Below are 19,135 nucleotides of genomic sequence, written 5' to 3' on the forward strand. Positions count from 1 at the left end.
TTATTTTGTTTCCACCACTGATAACCTTTTAAGTTTAAGCAGCTTTTTTATTGAATCCTGTATTTCTTTGCTCTGTAAAACATAAATGATTGGATTTAACATTGGTGGCACAATAGTGGCCATAGACAGACTCATAATTCGTGCGTTGGTAGGAATTTTTGAGACAAACTGAAGCACAAATATGAGTGGAATGTAGTACATTGCAACCAGGCTGAGGTGAGCTGAACAAGTTTTCAGCGCCTTGACTCGTTCTTTTGGCACTGAAATCTTGAATATAGTGAAACCAATATAAACATAACTCGCTACAATGAAAACCAGAGGAACCCAGAGTTTTAAGGCTGGGTTAAAAGTAGCAATGATACGGCTTGGGGTCACGTCATTACAGCCAAGGCGGTAGATGAGGCCATGGTCACAGTAATGACTCGCTAGAATAACAGATTCACAAATGGATATTCTTGTGAGGAGACCCAATGCCACCAGAGTAAGACTAAAGGAGTAGATCCAGAAAAAAACAATTAAGCTTATGATAAACTGTTTTGTAGTTTTGACGTGATAATGAAGAGGAGCAGCAATAGCTATTAGTCTATCAATGGCAAGAACAACCAGATTAAGAGACTGCATTGACACAAACACCACATTGAACAACATGTACACTAAACACTCACCATAAGGAATCACATTGTGCTTAAATAGAAATGTGTCAATAACCTTTGGTACCAAAGCACTAATATTTAACAGATCTGTCAAGATCAAATTAAATACAGCAATATATTTAGGACTTTTCAGGTGATTGTCCAAAATGATGACAGCCAACACTGAGATATTTCCAAATACATTCCCAACATAAATAAAAAACAGAATGCCATAGTAATAGTTCACATGAGGAATCCCAATCAAACCAGTTATTATGAAGTACGGAGGACGCACAAAGCTGATGTTCTTGCCCAGAGCAGAATTGAAAAACTCCATTTGGGAATATATGAAATAGAACTGGCCTGAGACTGCGGCCCTCTCTTTTTATAATCCCCTTCCAAATAACTGTCTCCATGACAGCACAACTCCTGTCCCCTACAACAAAATGTTTTCAACGGTAAACTTAGGTTATTGTTGTTGTTGAGTTCCAAAAAGCCATAAAAAGCCATAAAAAGCCATAGCTACATTAATTTAATGGTTTGAATCGATAATACTTAGTTTCGAGGAATATTTGGAATATTTCATTATATTGTTTTGATCTGTAATGACCTAAAACAAGATACATATAATAAAAAAAGTTAATTTACAGGAACATTAGTCCTAACTTAAGTCAAATAATAATAGATGTACTCTTATACTAATATTTACATTCACTTACACAGTCATAATAAGGAAAATATGCAGAGCTTGCTGACAGGTGCTAGTATTTGGATTCTGAGTCTTATTATTCATTAGAACTGTCTTAAGATCAAGATACCAGCCTTGAGTGAGTTAATACTGTTGTCTCAGATTTATTTAGCAGCTTAAAGATGTGTTTTACAATGTGCCATTCATTAAAGGGCCTATATTACGACCCATTCTGATCTATGGTACAATGTTTTTCCTCATCAAAAACCCAGGGTTGTGTTTTTTTCATTCACACATATTTAACACACAAGTCCTGCATATTTAGGCTGTGCTCTTCTCTCAAAGAAAACACTGTCCCACCTTGTGACGTCATGTGCTCATACAGGAAGTGCTCCACTGTGTTTTTAAACTGCATACACCTTCACTAGAATAATCTGGATAATTTCAGCCCCACAATGGCCAGTCTCTATTGGTCAAAAGGTAAAATGTAGCTGTTAATTTGAAATCTACCTCTTCATGACATCACAAGGTGCAACAGAGAATAATGAAAAAAACAGGCTGCACAAAGGTGATGTTCTTGTTGTTAGTAGCAGGGTTGAAAATTCCATGGTTCCATAGATTCATACAGAGAGAAGTTTTGATTTCTGTTCTCTTGTAGATGGAAACAGCTGTATATGCTCTACACTGACACACCTGTGCATAAGAAACATGTTATTAACACAGTATCAGCCAGTGTTTCCCAACCGGGGGTACAGGGACACCTGGGTATACTTATCAGGGAATGTCTGTAATAATTTAAGATTTTAAAAGATAATAAAAATGTTTTTCTGTAATAAAATGTTTGAGCATGGTTTGGAGTAAAATAAAGTACAAGATTCAAAATAATAACAAAAAATAAAAAAGGTTGGAAAAATAACAGGAAGCCAAAGTAAAATGGAATAAGTGATTTTAATGGACCAATTATCACCAAATATTACACAAACATTTTTAAACATTGCTGCTTTTTTTATTGTAAAGACTAAAAATTATTAGCATTACAATCTACTGTCAGTTAAATAAAAACTCTCACAGGGCTGTACAAGGCATGTGTCACCTCCAGCTGTACACATCTATAACATTACATACAACAACCTCAAGGAGCGTTTTCTGTCACCTGCCAGTTCTGCTTTAGACACAGTTATACAATATATCTCAGTAACATTTCGACTGTGATCGTACACAGACTGGATCGCCTGTTTATCATCAGCTTTTTCAGCATTTATTTCACTTCTCTGTGCATCTACTTTAACACAAGAGCAGCTCACATGATGTTTGAAATGGGGCTTTCCTCTCATTTGTCCTGTCCACTTTTGTGCAGAACCTTTAAAAATACCTTTCTGTACCAAAACCATTTAAAACGTCCTATGGACAGGTTTTGAAAATTAGGTCTAGCACTTTGCATGTTCATATTAAATAAATAATACATAATGAACAACAGCTCAAATGCTTGTATTCATTCAGATGATAAAAAACAATACAACATTACTACCTTACTTTTGCTTTGTTACTTTATTAGAATAAACTATTTTGGAATGCAGCGGCTAGTGGCTTAGCTATATCCACACAATCTATGGTTTCAATTAAAAATATTGAACACAAAGATAAGTCAAAACAGATGTGTTTTATTAGCGTTTATGTTTTCATTGTACAATGGCACATGCTCATAGTCATAGTTAAATGTATCATTTTGAATTGTGTAATTTTTTATTTTGTTTCCACCACTGATAACCTTTTAAGTTTAAGCAGCTTTTTTATTGAATCCTGTATTTCTTTGCTCTGTAAAACATAAATGATTGGATTTAACATTGGTGGTACAATAGTGGTCATAGACCAGCTCATAATGCGTGCATTGGTAGGAATTTTTGAGACAAACTGAAGCACAAATATGAGTGGAATGTAGTACACTGCAACCAGGCTGAGGTGAGCTGAACAAGTTTTCAGCGCCTTGACTCGTTCTTTTGGCACTGAAATCTTGAATATAGTGAAGCCAATATAAACATAACTCGCTACAATGAAAACCAGAGGAACCCAGAGTTTTAAGGCTGGGTTAAAAGTAGCAATGATACGGCTTGGGGTCACGTCATTACAGCCAAGGCGGTAGATGAGGCCATGGTCACAGTAATGACTCGCTAGAATAACAGATTCACAAATGGATATTCTTGTGAGGAGACCCAATGCCACCAGAGTAAGACTAAAGGAGTAGATCCAGAAAAAAACAATTAAGCTTATGATAAACTGTTTTGTAGTTTTGACGTGATAATGAAGAGGAGCAGCAATAGCTATTAGTCTATCAATGGCAAGAACAACCAGATTAAGAGACTGCATTGACACAAGCACCACGTTAAACAACATGTACACTAAACACTCACCATAAGGAATCACATTGTGCTTAAATAGAAATGTGTCAATAACCTTTGGTACCAAAGCACTAATATTTAACAGATCTGTCAAGATCAAGTTAAATACAGCAATATATTTAGGACTTTTCAGGTGATTGTCCAAAATGATGACAGCCAACACTGAGATATTTCCAAATGCATTCCCAACATAAATAAAAAACAGAACGCCATAGTAATAGTTCACATGAGGAATCCCAATCAAACCAGTTATTATGAAATACGGAGGACGCACAAAGCTGATGTTCTTGCCCAGAGCAGAATTGAAAAACTCCATTTGGGAATATATGAAATAGAACTGGCCTGAGACTGTGGCCCTCTCTTTTTATAATCCCCTTCCAAATAACTGTCTCCATGACAGCACAACTCCTGTCCCCTACAACAAAATGTTTTCAACGGTAAACTTAGGATGTTGTTGTTGTTGAATTCCAAAAAGCCATAGCTACATTAGTTTAATGGTTTGAATCGATAATACTTAGTTTCGAGGAATATTTGGAATATTTCATTATATTGTTTTGATCTGTAATGACCTAAAACAAGATACATATAGTAAAAAAAAGTTAATTTACAGGAACATTAGTCCTAACTTAAGTCAAATAATAATGGATGTACTCTTATACTAATATTTACAGTCACTTACACAGTCATAATAAGGAAAATATGCAGAGCTTGCTGACAGGTGCTAGTATTTGGATTCTGAGTCTTATTATTCATTAAAACTGTCTTAAGATCAAGATACCAGCCTTGAGTGAGTTAATACTGTTGTCTCAGATTTATTTAGCAGATTAAAGATGTGTTTTACAATGTGCCATTCATTAAAGGGCCTATATTACGACCCATTCTGATCTATGGTACAATGTTTTTCCTCATCAAAAACCCAGGGTTGTGCTTTGTTTTATTCACACATATTTAACACACAAGTCCTGCATATTTAGGCTGTGCTCTTCTCTCAAAGAAAACACTGTCCCACCTTGTGACGTCATGTGCTCATACAGGAAGTGCTCCACTGTGTTTTTAAACTGCATACACCTTCACTAGAATAATCTGGATAATTTCAGCCCCACAATGGCCAGTCTCTATTGGTCAAAAGGTAAAATGTAGCTGTTAATTTGAAAACTGCCTTTTCATGACATCACAAGGTGCAACAGAGAATAATGAAAAAAACAGGCTGCACAAAGGTGATGTTCTTGTTGTTAGTAGCAGGGTTGAAAATTCCATGGTTCCATAGATTCATACAGAGAGAAGTTTTGATTTCTGTTCTCTTGTAGATGGAAACAGCTGTATATGCTCTACACTGACACACCTGTGCATAAGAAAAATGTTATTAACACAGTATCAGCCAGTGTTTCCCAACCGGGGGTACAGGGACACCTGGGTATACTTATCAGGGAATGTCTGTAATAATTTAAGATTTTAAAAGATAATAAAAATGTTTTTCTGTAATAAAATGTTTGAGCATGGTTTGGAGTAAAATAAAGATTCAAAATAATAATAACAAAAAATAAAAAAGGTTGGAAAAATAACTGGAAGCCAAAGTAAAATGGAATAAGTGATTTTAATGGACCAATTATCACCAAATATTACACAAACATTTTTAAACATTGCTGCTTTTTTTATTGTAAAGACTAAAAATTATTAGCATTAAAATCTACTGTCAGTTAAACAAAAACTCTCACAGGGCTGTACAAGGCGTGTGTCACCTCCAGCTGTACACATCTATAATATTATATATTAGAGCCCGACCGATATATCGGCTGGTCGATATTATCGGCTAATATGGGCACCTGGAGACATATCGGCTATCGGCCGATATGCTTGCTGATATGGGCCGATATTTCACGTGGGCATGTTATACCTCGTTATAAATCTTAGACTCTCTACATTATGTTGATATAATCCAATTTATAGACAGATAAATGTCCTAATATGTGGCTCCGCATCAGTATTTATTTGCGGTGTAATTTGTCTGTGTCCGTACTGTCCCTGAACACACCCCCAGAGTCACGTCACTTCACTCACGTGCTATTGTTTACACCCGCAGCGGTGCGCAACACTGAGATTATATTCTTTTTACGGACAATCGTCTTGAGTCTGGATTAAAAGGACTTTTATTAGTGCAGACTTGTGATGTGAGGAGGAGCCTGTGTGAGCAGTGAGTGTTGGAAATATGTTAACTTTGAAGCTAGTTAGCTGTTAGCTGCTGTAGCTCCCGCACATAAACAGGCTGTTTTCTATTGGCCTATTGTAAAGTGACTACATTGTCCGTATATTTGCTACTGGACCAGCATTGATATGTAAATGAGCTGTGAATAGACGTGTGAATGATCCACATTTATGCATATAATTAATTACCGCGGTGCGCACGTTTTTACGGCTAAAGGCTAATAGCGATTGTTTACTAGCTAGGAGTTATGGGTCGGTCGCGATCGAAGCGGCTCTTAGAGTCGGCCCTTTGAAGCGAACAACGGGAGCATGTTTCTTATTGGGAGCCGTGTTTTCTCTTTTTCTCATTTCTTCTCTTCAAGCCGCTTGTAGACCCGTAGTTTGACAGCAGCAGCGGCTGAAAACGAAACTTTCAGAAATATGCGTGTGCATAGGATTAAAAAAAAAAAAAAAGTGCATATTTGGCTGCTGTTCAGCATAAAATGAATAAACCAGGACTAATCTTGGTCTTGAGAGAGAGATAGAGACCGAGTCCCGACACTCAGTCCTGGTTCAGTTCTGGTTTAGTCCTGTTTCACACATGGTTTAAATCTGTTTTAGTCCTGGTTTAGTCCTTTTTCAGTCCTGGTTCAGTTTTAGTTTAGTCCTGCTTGCAACAAAACAATCTCAAGAGTCACTTGGGAGCCGAAAAAGCCAGCTGCTTTAGTGAGCCGAGCCAAAAGAGCCAGTTCTCAAAAAAAAAAAACTGAAATACCCATCACTAGTAGCTAGAATGTGATGCAAAAATGCCATTAGGCCAATCTACTGTATGTAAATATGATGTAAAGAGTCAGAATAACAATAAATGTTGCCTAAATAAACCCAATTTAGAATCCACTAGAGCCAAACCTAAGTTTTTTAAACAATTCAATATTTACAGTGAATTTTTACATCACTAAATATATCGGCGATTATATCGGCTATCGGCAGCGCCAACTCCCATTATATCAGTTTCATATCGGCCACAACAAAATCCATATCGGTCGGGCTCTATTATATATAACAACTTCAAGGAGCGTTTTCTGTCACCTGCCAGTTCTACTTCAGACACAGTTATACAATATATCTCAGTAACATTTCGACTGTGATCGTACACAGACTGGATCGCCTGTTTATCATCAGCTTTTTCAGCATTTATTTCACTTCTCTGTGCATCTACTTTAACAAAAGAGCAGCTCACATGATGTTTGAAATGGGGCTTTCATTTGTCCTATCTGCTTTTGTGTAGAACCTTTAAACATACCTTTCTGTACCAAAACCCTTTGGACAGGTTTTGAAAATAAGGTCTAGCACTTTGCATGTTCATATTAAATAAATAATACATAATGAACAACAGCTCAAATGCTTGTATTCATTCATATGATAAAAAGCAATACAACATTACTACCTTACTTTTGCTTTGTTACTTTATTAGAATAAACTATTTGGAATGCAGCGGCTAGTGGCTTAGCTATATCCACACAATCTATGGTTTCAATGAAAAATAGTGAACACAAAGTTAAGTCAAATCAGATGTGTTTTATTAGTGTTTATGTTTTCATTGTACAATGGCACATGCTCATAGTCATAGTTAAATGTATCATTTTGAATTGTGTATATTTTTTTTATTTTGTTTCCACCACTGATAACCTTTTAAGTTTAAGCAGCTTTTTTATTGAATCCTGTATTTCTTTGGTCTGTAAAACATAAATGATTGGATTTAACATTGGTGGTACAATAGTGGTCATAGACAGACTCATAATTCGTGCATTGGTAGGAACTTTTGAGCCATACAGAAACACAAATATAAATGGAATGTAGTATATTGCAACCAGGCTGAGGTGAGCTGAACAAGTTTTCAGGGCCTTGACTCGTTCTTTTGGCACTGAAATCTTGAATATAGTGAAACCAATATAAACATAACTCGCTACAATGAAAACCAGAGGAACCCAGAGTTTTAAGGCTGGGTTAAAAGTAGCAATGACACGGCTTGGGGTCACGTCATTACAGCCAAGGCGGTAGATGGGGCCATGGTCACAGTAATGACTCGCTAGAATAACAGATTCACAAATGGATATTCTTGTGATGAGACCCAATGCCACCAGAGTAAGAGTGAAGGAGTAGATCCAGAAAAAAGCAATTAAGCTTATGATACATTGTTTTGTAATTCTGATGTGATAATGAAGAGGAGCAGCAATAGCTATTAGTCTATCAATGGCAAGAACAACCAGATTAAGAGACTGCATTGACACAAACACCACATTGAACAACATGTACACTAAACACTCACCATAAGGAATCACATTGTGCTTAAATAGAAACGTGTCAATAACCTTTGGTACCAAAGCACTAATATTTAACAGATCTGTCAAGATCAAATTAAATACAGCAATATATTTAGGACTTTTTAGGTGATTGTCCAAAATGATGACAGCCAACACTGAGATATTTCCAATCACGCTTCCAACATAAATAAAAAACAGAACGCCATAGTAATAGTTCACATGAGGAATCCCAATCAAACCAGTTATTATGAAGTACGGAGGACGCACAAAGCTGATGTTCTTGCCCAGAGCAGAATTGAAAAACTCCATTTGGGAATATATGAAATAGAACTGGCCTGAGACTGTGGCCCTCTCTTTTTATAATCCCCTTCCAAATAACTGTCTCCATGACAGCACAACTCCTGTCCCCTACAACAAAAAGTTTTCAACTGTAAACTTAGGTTATTAATTTAGTTTTAACCTAATTAACTTAGGTTAAGCCATAGCTATATTAGTTTAATGGTTTGAATCAATAATACTTAGTTTCAAGGAATATTTGGAATATTTCATTATATTATTTTGATCTGTAATGACCTAAAACAAGATAAATACAGTCAAAACATGTGTTAACTAGCTAACTAACTAAATCGTTCTAACTAAAGTCAAATAATAATAGATGTACTCTTATACTAATATTTACATTCACTTACACAGTCATAATAAGGAAAATATGCAGTGTGCTGAGAGGTGCTAGTATTTGGATTCTGAGTCTTCAGATCAAGATACCAGCCTTGAGTGAGTTAATAATAATGTCTTAGATTTATTTAGCAGATTAAAGATGTGTTTTACATTAAAGGGCCCATATTGCGCCACTTTCTGATCTATGGTATAATGTTTTTCCTCATCAAAAACCCAGGGTTGTGTTTTGTTTTTTTCACACATTTAACACACAAGTCCTGCATATTTACGCTGTGCTCTTTAATAATTAATCATTTCAGCTCCGTAATTGCCACTGTCTTTTGATCAAAAGGTAAAGGGTAGCTGTTAACTTGAAAACTACCTCTTCATGACATCACAACGTGCAACAGAGCATTTTGAGTTTTGGAGATGTAGACAGACGAATAATATAATATGAGCAGGAATAAACAAACATGTGTGAATGAAACTAAACACATCTCCAGGTACAGTATGTTCAGCTCATAAGAGTCAATTGTGTGTAATATTGGACCTTTAAGCTCAGAATTGAAGGTGGTACTATAGCAGGTGCTCTGCTCTGGGATACATGGACAAAAGTGAGGTTGGAAGTGTGTACCACTGGCCATTGAGTTTGCCTCAATGTGTGAATGTGCCAGGCTAAATATCATGGTTGTCTGGCAAAGAAGATTTGTCTATATACAGTCAGTCAACTCGAGTCCTGTTGTTTTATATTACAACACATTATACAGTAATTTAAAATGTTGTCTGCAGCTCTGCTAAATTAGGGAAAAGAACAGTGTGTAAAAGGTTAATGGGTTTAAGTGTGTCAAAATTACATGGGGGTTAAACAAGTCTCAGATTTGGGGTCACTATTATTTGCACTGTATAAGTAAATGAGTAATTGTTGTTAGCGATGTCGGGAAAGGACATGCTCGGTGTCACATGACCGGACCATCAGTGTGCACCCACACAGTGACCCGCTGAGCTAAACAAAAACTCTCACAGGACTGTATGAGGCGAGTGTCACCTCCAGCTGCACACATCTTAACAACCTCGAGGAGGTGTTTTTTATGTGTCACCTGCCAGTTCTGCTTTAGACACATTTATACAGTATATCTCAATAACACAGACTGGATCACCTGTTTATCATCAGCTTTTTCAGCATTTATTTCACTTCTACTTTAACACAAGAGCAGCTCACATGATGCTTGAAATGGGGCTTTTCCTCTCATTTGCCCTTGGCCTGCGGGCTGACTCCATACACAATGGACAACAGCTCAAATGTTTGCATTCATTCAGATGACAAAACAACATTACAACTTTACTACCTTACTTTTCCTTTTATGTATGTTACTTTATTAGAATAACAATACATTCACTTTTTCTCTCATAATGCTAAAATAATTGACTGAATCGCTAATATAGCTCACAGCAAAACACAGATTTTAAGCAAGTTTATTTAAGTGTATTTGAATATGTTTCTAATTTAGACTTAATTTGGTGTAATAGTATCTGGAGAAAATATTCAAATATATAATTTTACATCAATCATTTTACATTATCAAGTGGCATTTTGTGAAGAAAAGTAGAAAACAATAAATAAAATACAGAAAGTAATGAGTTCTAAAATGGAATAACTATGTATGCTGTCAATTCTCAGCAATTTCCAAAAGACAATTTACTCACAAGGAAGATATGGCAAGATTTTCTGATCAAATTTTGAATATAATCATGTTAACTAAAATATGAAGAAATTTGTAGTCTAACCTGCCATGTGCCACCTGCCATTTAAAGATACGTAACCCATCACATATTATTTTACAGGAGGTTAACATTAAAAACTTCAATATACATTTGAAAATTTTATTGTGACATCAAATCAGGCATCAGTACATATTCAAGTTACCAAGTATATGAGAAGTTTGTATTTAGTCTAAAAGAGTCTGAAATGCATGTGTTATTTAGTAATATTTTGGACTGCTATTTTAGACTTTCTCCACATATGTAATAATCTCTTTACCGAGTCTTTGATTTCCTGGGTTTGCAGCACATAAATGATCGGGTTCAACATCGGAGGAAAGACTGACGTCATAGAGAGATTTATAATTCTCGCATTTGGCTGTATTTTCTCCATTAAAGTAAACACAATCAGTAATGGAATAAAATAAATTGCCACTAGTAATAGATGACCAATGCATGTCTTAAATGCTTTGAGTCCTTCACGCACTGTTGCAACTTTAGCCAGTGTAAATCCAATGTATAAATAGCTAAATAAAATGAATGCCAGTGGAAGCCAGAATATTAGTATGGGATATAAGCAGCTCACAACATAACTGGGGAAGTGGTCATTGCAAGAAAGTCTATAAATTTGACCATGATCACAAAAATAGCTATTTATAACAACAGACTGGCAAAACGAAAGTCTTGTAATGAGTCCAACCGCAATTAGAACAGCGAGTATGATGAATAGCCAAAGAAATCCTATCAAACCAAGCATAAATGTATTAGTGACCTTGACTTGATAGTGCAACGGGTAACTTATAGCCATCAGTCTGTCATAAGCAAGAGCAGCCAGGTTAAAAGACTGCATTGAGAGACAGGTGTAGCAGAAAAATAGATAAGTCATGCAGTCATTGTAGCGAATAAACGGTCGGTTGAACAAGAAAATGTCCAGGAGTTTGGGCACGAGAGCAGTGTTGCCAATTAAGTCGACAAAAGCCATGTTAAAAACAGCCATGTACTTTGGAGTTTTTAAGTTATGGTCCAAAACTATGACAGCCATCACGAAAGAGTTGCCAATCACAGAGACAATGTAGACGATAAACAGAAAGACATAGTAGTGCTTGATGTTAGAGATGCCTGATAAACCTGTGATAATGAAAAAAGCAGGCCGCACAAAGGTGATGTTCTTGTTGTTAATAGCAGGGTTAAAAAATTCCATTGTTCCATAGATTCATACAGAGAGAAGGTTTTGATTTCTGTTCTTTTGTAGACAGAAACAGCTATATATGCTCTACACTGACACCTCTGGGTATAAGAAAAATGTTATTAACACAGTGTCAGCCAGTATTTCCCAACAGGGAGTAAGGGACGCCTGGGTATACTTATCAGGGAATACTTGGAATGATTTTAGATTTAAAAAGATAATAAAATGTTTTTCTGTAATAAAATGTTTGAGAATGTTTTGGAATAAAATAAAGTAAAAGATTAAAAATAACAATGATACAAAATATAAAAAATTGGTTGGGAAAATAACTGGAAGCAAAAGTAAAATGGAGTAAGTGATTTTAATGGACCATTTATCGCCAAATATTACACATCTATTTTTAAACATTGTTGTTTTTTTTAATTCTAAAATTAAATTAAAACTATTAGCATTTAACCTCCTAGGACCCAAACTCTTGCATGGTATGCTTTAGTTATTTCTCTTTATTTGGGCTGACTGGGAGAATTATATTTTACATAGTTTCTGAGAAAAACTATGTCCACATCAGATATATAAAACAATAATTTTATGTTTTAATAATTTTGATGGAACACAATAAAGTCACAACTGAATAATGATTTGCAAAAACTAAAAAACAAAAACTATTTATTAAGTGCCTGAACAGCCCACAGTATGTTGGACATATATGTGTGGATGCCAGGTCCTAGGAGGCTACATCTACTAATTACTAAAGTATGTGTATTACGGCCTAATTTTGCCTCCACTCTAATTTAGATTATTCTGAGGATGTTTTAAAGTGTATATAAATGTATATGATGAAACAGGTGGACTGTTCATTAAAATGATACACTTTGAAATTGCCTCATGTTCTAATGTTGATGTTTTGTTGAACTCTGTGACTTCGAGTGTTTTGGATGTTCTGGACACCATTGCCCTGAAGAAGGTTAAAATGGTTAAAGATAAGCAAAAAGCTCCGTGGAGGAATGATGACTCGGTCAGGGAACAGAAAAGGGAGTGCCGGAAGGCTAAAGCAGACTTGTAGAGATTTATCCATGCGCTAGTCTCCAGTAGGTTAGACTACTGTAATGGCCTCTCACTGGCCTCTCCAAATGAGCTGTGAGACGCTGCAATAAATCCACAATGCTGCCACTTGGGTCTTGACTTGAACCAGGAAGTACAAGTGCATAAGTCCTGTGCTCAAGTCTCTGCACTGACTTCCTGTGGCTCAGAGAATAGACTTTAAAGCAGCTCTGCTTGTATACAAGTCTCTCCATGGCCAAGCACCAAAGTACATTTCTGACATGTTAGTACCATATGAATCATCTGCACTCTGAGGAGCTCAGGGACCGGCTTCCTGCTGGTGTAAAGAGTCAGAACTGAACACCGGGAGTCAGCGTTTCAGATTCGTGCAGTTAAAACCTGGAACAGTTTTCCTGTGAGACAGGCCTCTACTTTGATTCAAAACAGTTCTGATTAGTTGTGCATATGACTGAAAGGTTTTCATTCTACACTCTTCTCTCTCATTTAATGTCTCTCTCTCTCTTTTTAATCTTATAATGATTATTTATGTTTTGATTTGTTTGTATTGTGATTTTAATGTATTTGTTATTCTGTAAAGCACTTTAAAATACCCTGTGTATGAATTGTGCTATACAAATAAACTTGCCTTGCCTTGCCTAATTTTATATAATGGAGGTCTTAATTATCCCGGAAGAGCTGCTGTCCTATATAGAATACCATTTACTTGACATTCAATAATGTTTTTTAATGTTTTCTTTTTAGCCATATTAGAAACAAAGAAAGATTCAAAAATTTGAATTGATAGACAAATTATTGTTATTACACTGCACTACAAAACATACTTTTGTATTGATTATGATTCTAGAATTATACTGCATAATTTAGTGTTAATATCAAAATTGTACTGAAGCTGTATTTATAACCAAAAATCGAACCCTATGGCTGTTGACTTCAGTAAAATGTGTTTAGCAGTCACCACATTGAAATGGTGATTTAGTTAAAGCTGCAGTATGTAACTTTCTGAAGGTGGTATTTCCCCTGAATGATTGCATGGAAATAGAAAATTAAAATCATATGTCAGAACATTTTTAATGGAGATACTTTTATGCCATACTGTGGAAGATTATAATCAAAGGAACATCATTCTGTGGAAACAAACAGCAGGAGGCCTGGTCCAAGATGTACATCCACACAGACTAAGGATGTATATTTTTTCTACAGTTTTCAGTGCAAAAAACAAATGTTAAATGTTACATGTTAAAATGTTACATAATGTGGTTTTAAATGGTTGATGCAATTCATAATTAGTACAAAAAATTATTATAATGTTATAGTTGTTAAATAGTAGACCTTTAACATTAACAATTGCTTATGATTTAAATAACAAATGAGGTCAGGCTGTTCGATGATTTATATAATTATAATCACATTTCATATAGGGCACCATGGGCTATTCATATGTAACTATTCAAACAGGAGCATGAAATATCAACAGCACAGATTATTAAAAAACAAGGCTTTGAATGCAAAATATGCACTTCATAGACTAATATTCTTCAGTTAATGAATTATTTGATGTAGTTTCTTTACTTCACTACCTTCAAAGTAATTACGTGTTGTCTTTTTATTTTGATAAGTCTCTTCACAGAGTCTTTGATTTCTTGTGTCTGCAGCACATATATGACAGGATTCAACAGAGGAGGCACCACTGATGTTAATGAAAGGTTTATAATGCGTACATTTGGATCTATAGCTGAACCTATAGTAAAAGTGGTCAAAATAGGTACAAAATATATCGCCACTAAGGAAAGATGTGCAGAGCAAGTTTTAAATGCTTTTACCCGTTCTTGCATTGTGGCTATCTTGGCCAGTGCAAAGCTGATTCGTATATAACTTACCAAAATGAATACAAGAGGAAACCACAGGATAAGAACAGGCAGCAAAGAGCCTATGATCTGATTCGGAAATGTGTCATTGCAAGCAAGATTTGTGCAGCTGGCCATGATCACAAAAATAACTTTTTATAACCAAAGAATCACAAAATGAAAGTCTTGTCAGGAGACCGATTGCAATGAGCACAACTAGTACAACAAAAATCCAGAAAAATGCAATTAATGCGGACATAAATTTGTGAGTAACTCTGATCGGATAGTGCAGGGGTGAGATTATCGCAATAAGTCTGTCATAGGAAAGAGCCATTAAGTTCAAAGCCTCCATGGAAAGGCAGGCGTAACAGAAAAACAAAAACGCCATGCAATCATTGTAAGAGATATGATTGTGGTTGAACAAAAATATGTCCAGAAGTTTTGGGACCAGCGCACAAATATGGAAGAAGTCGGTAAAGGCAAGGCTAAAAACTGCAATGTATTTTGGAGTCTGTAGGTTATGGTCCATAAGTATGAGAAGCATCACAAGTACATTTCCTATAACAGAGAAGACAAACACAAAAAACATAAATACGTAGTAATATTTTACATTCGGGATGCCGATGAAACCGCGTATAATGAAAAAAGGGGGATGCACAAATGTGATGTTTTTGCCTAAAGCAGAGTTAAATGAGTCCATTTTAAATATTGCACATAAAATGTACAATATGGCTGTTAGTTTGAGGGACTGAAGGAGGAGAGGCTCAGACTGCTCCAATGGACAAGAGCCTTTTTACGCAAATAATTAATTAACAAACCTGTGTCACCCAAAGAAATGAGAGCTTTGGTCATTATTATTCATTATTACATGTATGAGGGTTAGCAAAAAGGGCGGGGCAAACATTTCTATGAAAGCCCTAAACTCTAGCATATTGATGGAATATAATTAATTAATTCACTTGTTGTAGGTCTGTTGGGAAGTGGATTAATAATGTCATAATGATGTAATCTCCAACAATGATATTTTAGATCACTAATTATACAATTGCTTGGATTGATTTATTTTATGAACATCAGCCTGCCCAGGGACTGCAGGTGGAAATTAGCACTGGTACTACAATCTGGTATAATGTAGCTCTCCAGTTAAGATCAAAGTATATTGTGCAATGTCCCTATCTCATTAAATTAACAAATGATAAAAGATAATAATCACACTGTGCTTCACGGTTTATCATGTGGTAAAACAGCATATGACTTCCTGTTGTTTAATATTCACTTATGTTTTTACAAAAATGATAGTGATTTAAATTATTTAAATATCCATATTTAGAATAGAATGCATATTTGTGCTTTTTTGCATGTGCTCAAATTCAGTGGTGGTAAGCTTCTACTGCAGCCACAGCTCCCTTGGACAACAGCACTAATATCACTGAGCACCTGCAGTGTATTAACTGAGTTCAATGAAGGCGACTTGATCACTGAAATGTCTATTATGTAATAGTTTCATTTTTCACAAACTCACATTTTTGTTCCTATTTTTGTGGCCTTGGAGCCTTGAGTTGAGTGAGCCCTCTCTGGTACAGCTCAGTGTGTACAGTATACAGAACAGTAGAGTGTGATGCTGTTGTTTGTGTGGGGGGCCCTCAGGAGCCTGTTCCCAGGTGAAGGTTCTCTGGGAGTCTCTTAATGCCTTCCTAATGAGGTGTTGTGCTCATGATGATACAGCTCAGTTGCAGTCACTGCACTCTGGGAATCGAGACCTGACACAATGACTCAAAGTATTGAGAAGGTTAGAAAGTTTTTTAGTTACAATATCGATATTGATCAATATCTACCAATACCGACAGCAGTATAGGGATGGAAAGTGGCACTTACTTCTTTAAAACGCAGTTATCTTATTACAAAATGGATCCAGTTGTGTTATGTAACTGTTATTTATCCTTCGAATCACTACTGAACAGCTTCATATAAATAAAAGTTCAAACATTATGAGATGTTCTAGACCAGAGGTGTCAAACTCAAATTCACAGAGGGCCAAAATTTTAAAACTGGGATAAAATCATGGGCCAAACTAAATATTTATTGAAAACTTTCAACAACATCTGCATGTTTTCTCTTCTTTTGAGATACGTAATATTAAACCTTTTCTTATTAAAATAAATGTTTAATAATAATTTTGCTTAAACAGTAAATCCAGAACAAGCACCAATATAAAATAATAACAACATTTTAAATAAATAATGTCTCTATAGTCTATCTGTAGCCAGGGGGCAGCTCTAATACATATTTGATATGATCTCGCGGGCCAAATATAATTAGATTGCGGGCCAAATTTGGCCCCTGGGCCTGGGTCTGACATGTCTGTTCTAGATCAAAATCACCCTGTAAATAGTTTTATTACATCCAATTAAGGGCCCAACTAGAATATCAGCTTAAATGACATTATGGGACCAATACCTGATCCAGCAAATTTGACAGTATCGGCACCAATATTCTATACCAGTATTGGTATCTCTGTATCCCTAATAATTATTATTAACAAATTTAAAGCAACATAATAAATGTAAATAATATGACTGTGCTGCCAAATTATACTATATTTTTTGTATACCAAAGCACACACATATTCACACACACATACAGAGCCGGCATGTTGTAAGTTTCATTGTCTCTCATCATTGTTTGAGGTGGGCAGTAGCATGAAGGGTCTTGCCCAAGGACCCACGGAGGTAGGTAGATATAGAGGTAGATAAAGATATAATATTATTTGGTTCCATGCTGTTCTTAATTAGTTAAATTGTTTGTGAAGATCTATGGATATTCAAGTTTTGATTGTGTGGTGCCGTTTCCAGTGTACAATAAACAGATCATTTGCTTTACATTTTCGACAACTGACAGTTATTGAATTAACTGCAATAGGAGACCTGTGAAATCTCTGGACACATTCTAATAGACCCCTGGGATTCCCTTATTAAGGTTTTGTGACCACATTAATATATTCTGCTCCCTGTAGGTGTAACAGCTAACATCAGTCCCCAGTGAGAAACCGGAGAAATCTTAGAAACAAGGTGGAATCCTCAATGAAAAAATACATACGTCTAATACCCTTTGTTGGCCATGGTCTGATGCTCTGTATGGGCACTGACTCTTGCTCTGCTCTGCATGATGAACATATATTTAAGAAAAAATATTACCACAGCAAACTGAGGAAAATCTACACTTGTTTGGCAGTTAGCTACATAAGCTGGGAAATGGGTCCAAGCTGGACTGAACTGTAAAAATAAAATTACACTTACTCCACTGCTAGATTCATAAGATTCTCTGTATTGCTATTCATTCATTCATTAATTTACAAATATCATTATTGAAATATAATTTATACAAAAGGTTATTGCAATTACAATAAAAGTTACATAATACATAACATTACACATAACATAGAAATGCAAATAAAGTAAAGCTGTACTGATATTCTGTTGTCAAAGTTGAATGTTGTATTGTTGATGTAACTAGTAACTAGTTGTAGTTGAGATCCTCCCGGGGGAGGTCCAGTCTGTTTTTCAGTGTAAGCCTCAGAGGAACCTGACAGACTGTTGTGATAAACAGAGTAATTGTTCCGGAGGGAATGTGGCTCAAAATACGAGACAAAGTTACTGAGTTACTTCAAAGTTGTGTTCGGAAAAAGAAAAGGCAAAGAAAAGTTGCCTGAACTTACCCCTGTCTTCTAGCTATGTTAGAATCATGATACCTCATCAGAAACATACCTGGAAGTGTGTTTTGTTTCATTCACACATGTTTGAGTAACATTTATTATGAGTCTGTCTACATCCCCAAAGCTCAAAATGCTCTGTTCTATCTTGTGATGTCATGAAGCTGTAGTTTTCAAGTTGACAGCTAGTTCAATAAAGATTGGCAATTCCGGGGCTGAAATTGATGATTCTAGTGAAGGTGTATGGTGTTTAAAAACACAGTGGAAAACTTCTTGTATTACCACATGACATCACCAGTGTTTTCAGTTTGAGAGAAAGACTTAACCTAAAACTGCAGGGTTTGAGTGTTAAACATGTGTGAATGAAACAAAACACAACTCCAGGTATGTTTGTGATGAGGAAACAACATTATAAAATGTTACTATCACTGTACATAATGTTAACCCAATATTTCAGTCAGTGGTGATGAAGGTGGTGATACTTTTGTGTGTCATTTCATCTGTTAAGTAGCAGTGGAACAACTGACTTACTTGTACATAGCAGGACAGTAGCGCCCCCTCGTGGCCCTCTCGTCCTGTTCATCCATGCGCACCGTGTTGACCCCTCCATGGTTGATCCAGAACACGCGCACTTGCTCCACTGACCTCTCCGTATCCTGTCCTGTGCAGTGAGTGCCGTCTCTCTGTCCTCCATATCT

The 19,135-nt window shown here is 35.9% G+C and overlaps 4 protein-coding genes across 4 annotated transcripts; all 4 read right to left on the reverse strand.

Annotated features, from left to right (window-relative positions):
• On the reverse strand, positions 1-969 carry LOC110155867 (olfactory receptor 1-like). The gene has a single exon (XM_020920038.2). The coding sequence runs from the start codon at positions 967-969 to the stop codon at positions 1-3; it is 969 nt and encodes a 322-aa protein (XP_020775697.2).
• A 2,094-nt stretch (positions 970-3,063) lies between these two features.
• Positions 3,064-4,032, reverse strand: LOC129407398 (olfactory receptor 5B2-like). The gene has a single exon (XM_055148259.1). It carries the CDS (start codon positions 4,030-4,032, stop codon positions 3,064-3,066), a length of 969 nt encoding a protein of 322 aa, XP_055004234.1.
• A 3,529-nt stretch (positions 4,033-7,561) lies between these two features.
• On the reverse strand, positions 7,562-11,837 carry LOC110155888 (uncharacterized). The gene is made up of 2 exons (XM_020920065.2): positions 10,875-11,837; positions 7,562-8,572 (listed from the first exon to the last, which is right to left on the reverse strand). The coding sequence occupies exons 1-2, from the start codon at positions 11,835-11,837 to the stop codon at positions 7,562-7,564; spliced, it is 1,974 nt and encodes a 657-aa protein (XP_020775724.2).
• A 2,612-nt stretch (positions 11,838-14,449) lies between these two features.
• LOC110155889 (olfactory receptor 1500-like) lies at positions 14,450-15,428 on the reverse strand. The gene is given in 2 exon segments (XM_020920066.2): positions 14,450-14,848; positions 14,850-15,428. Coding segments are annotated over 2 exon segments (978 nt in total).
• Between the last annotated feature and the right edge of the window lie 3,707 nt (positions 15,429-19,135).

This window comes from Boleophthalmus pectinirostris, unplaced genomic scaffold (assembly GCF_026225935.1).
Source record: "Boleophthalmus pectinirostris isolate CB_2022bp ecotype Guang Dong unplaced genomic scaffold, ASM2622593v1 HiC_scaffold_12, whole genome shotgun sequence".
Classification (NCBI taxonomy): domain Eukaryota; kingdom Metazoa; phylum Chordata; class Actinopteri; order Gobiiformes; family Gobiidae; genus Boleophthalmus; species Boleophthalmus pectinirostris.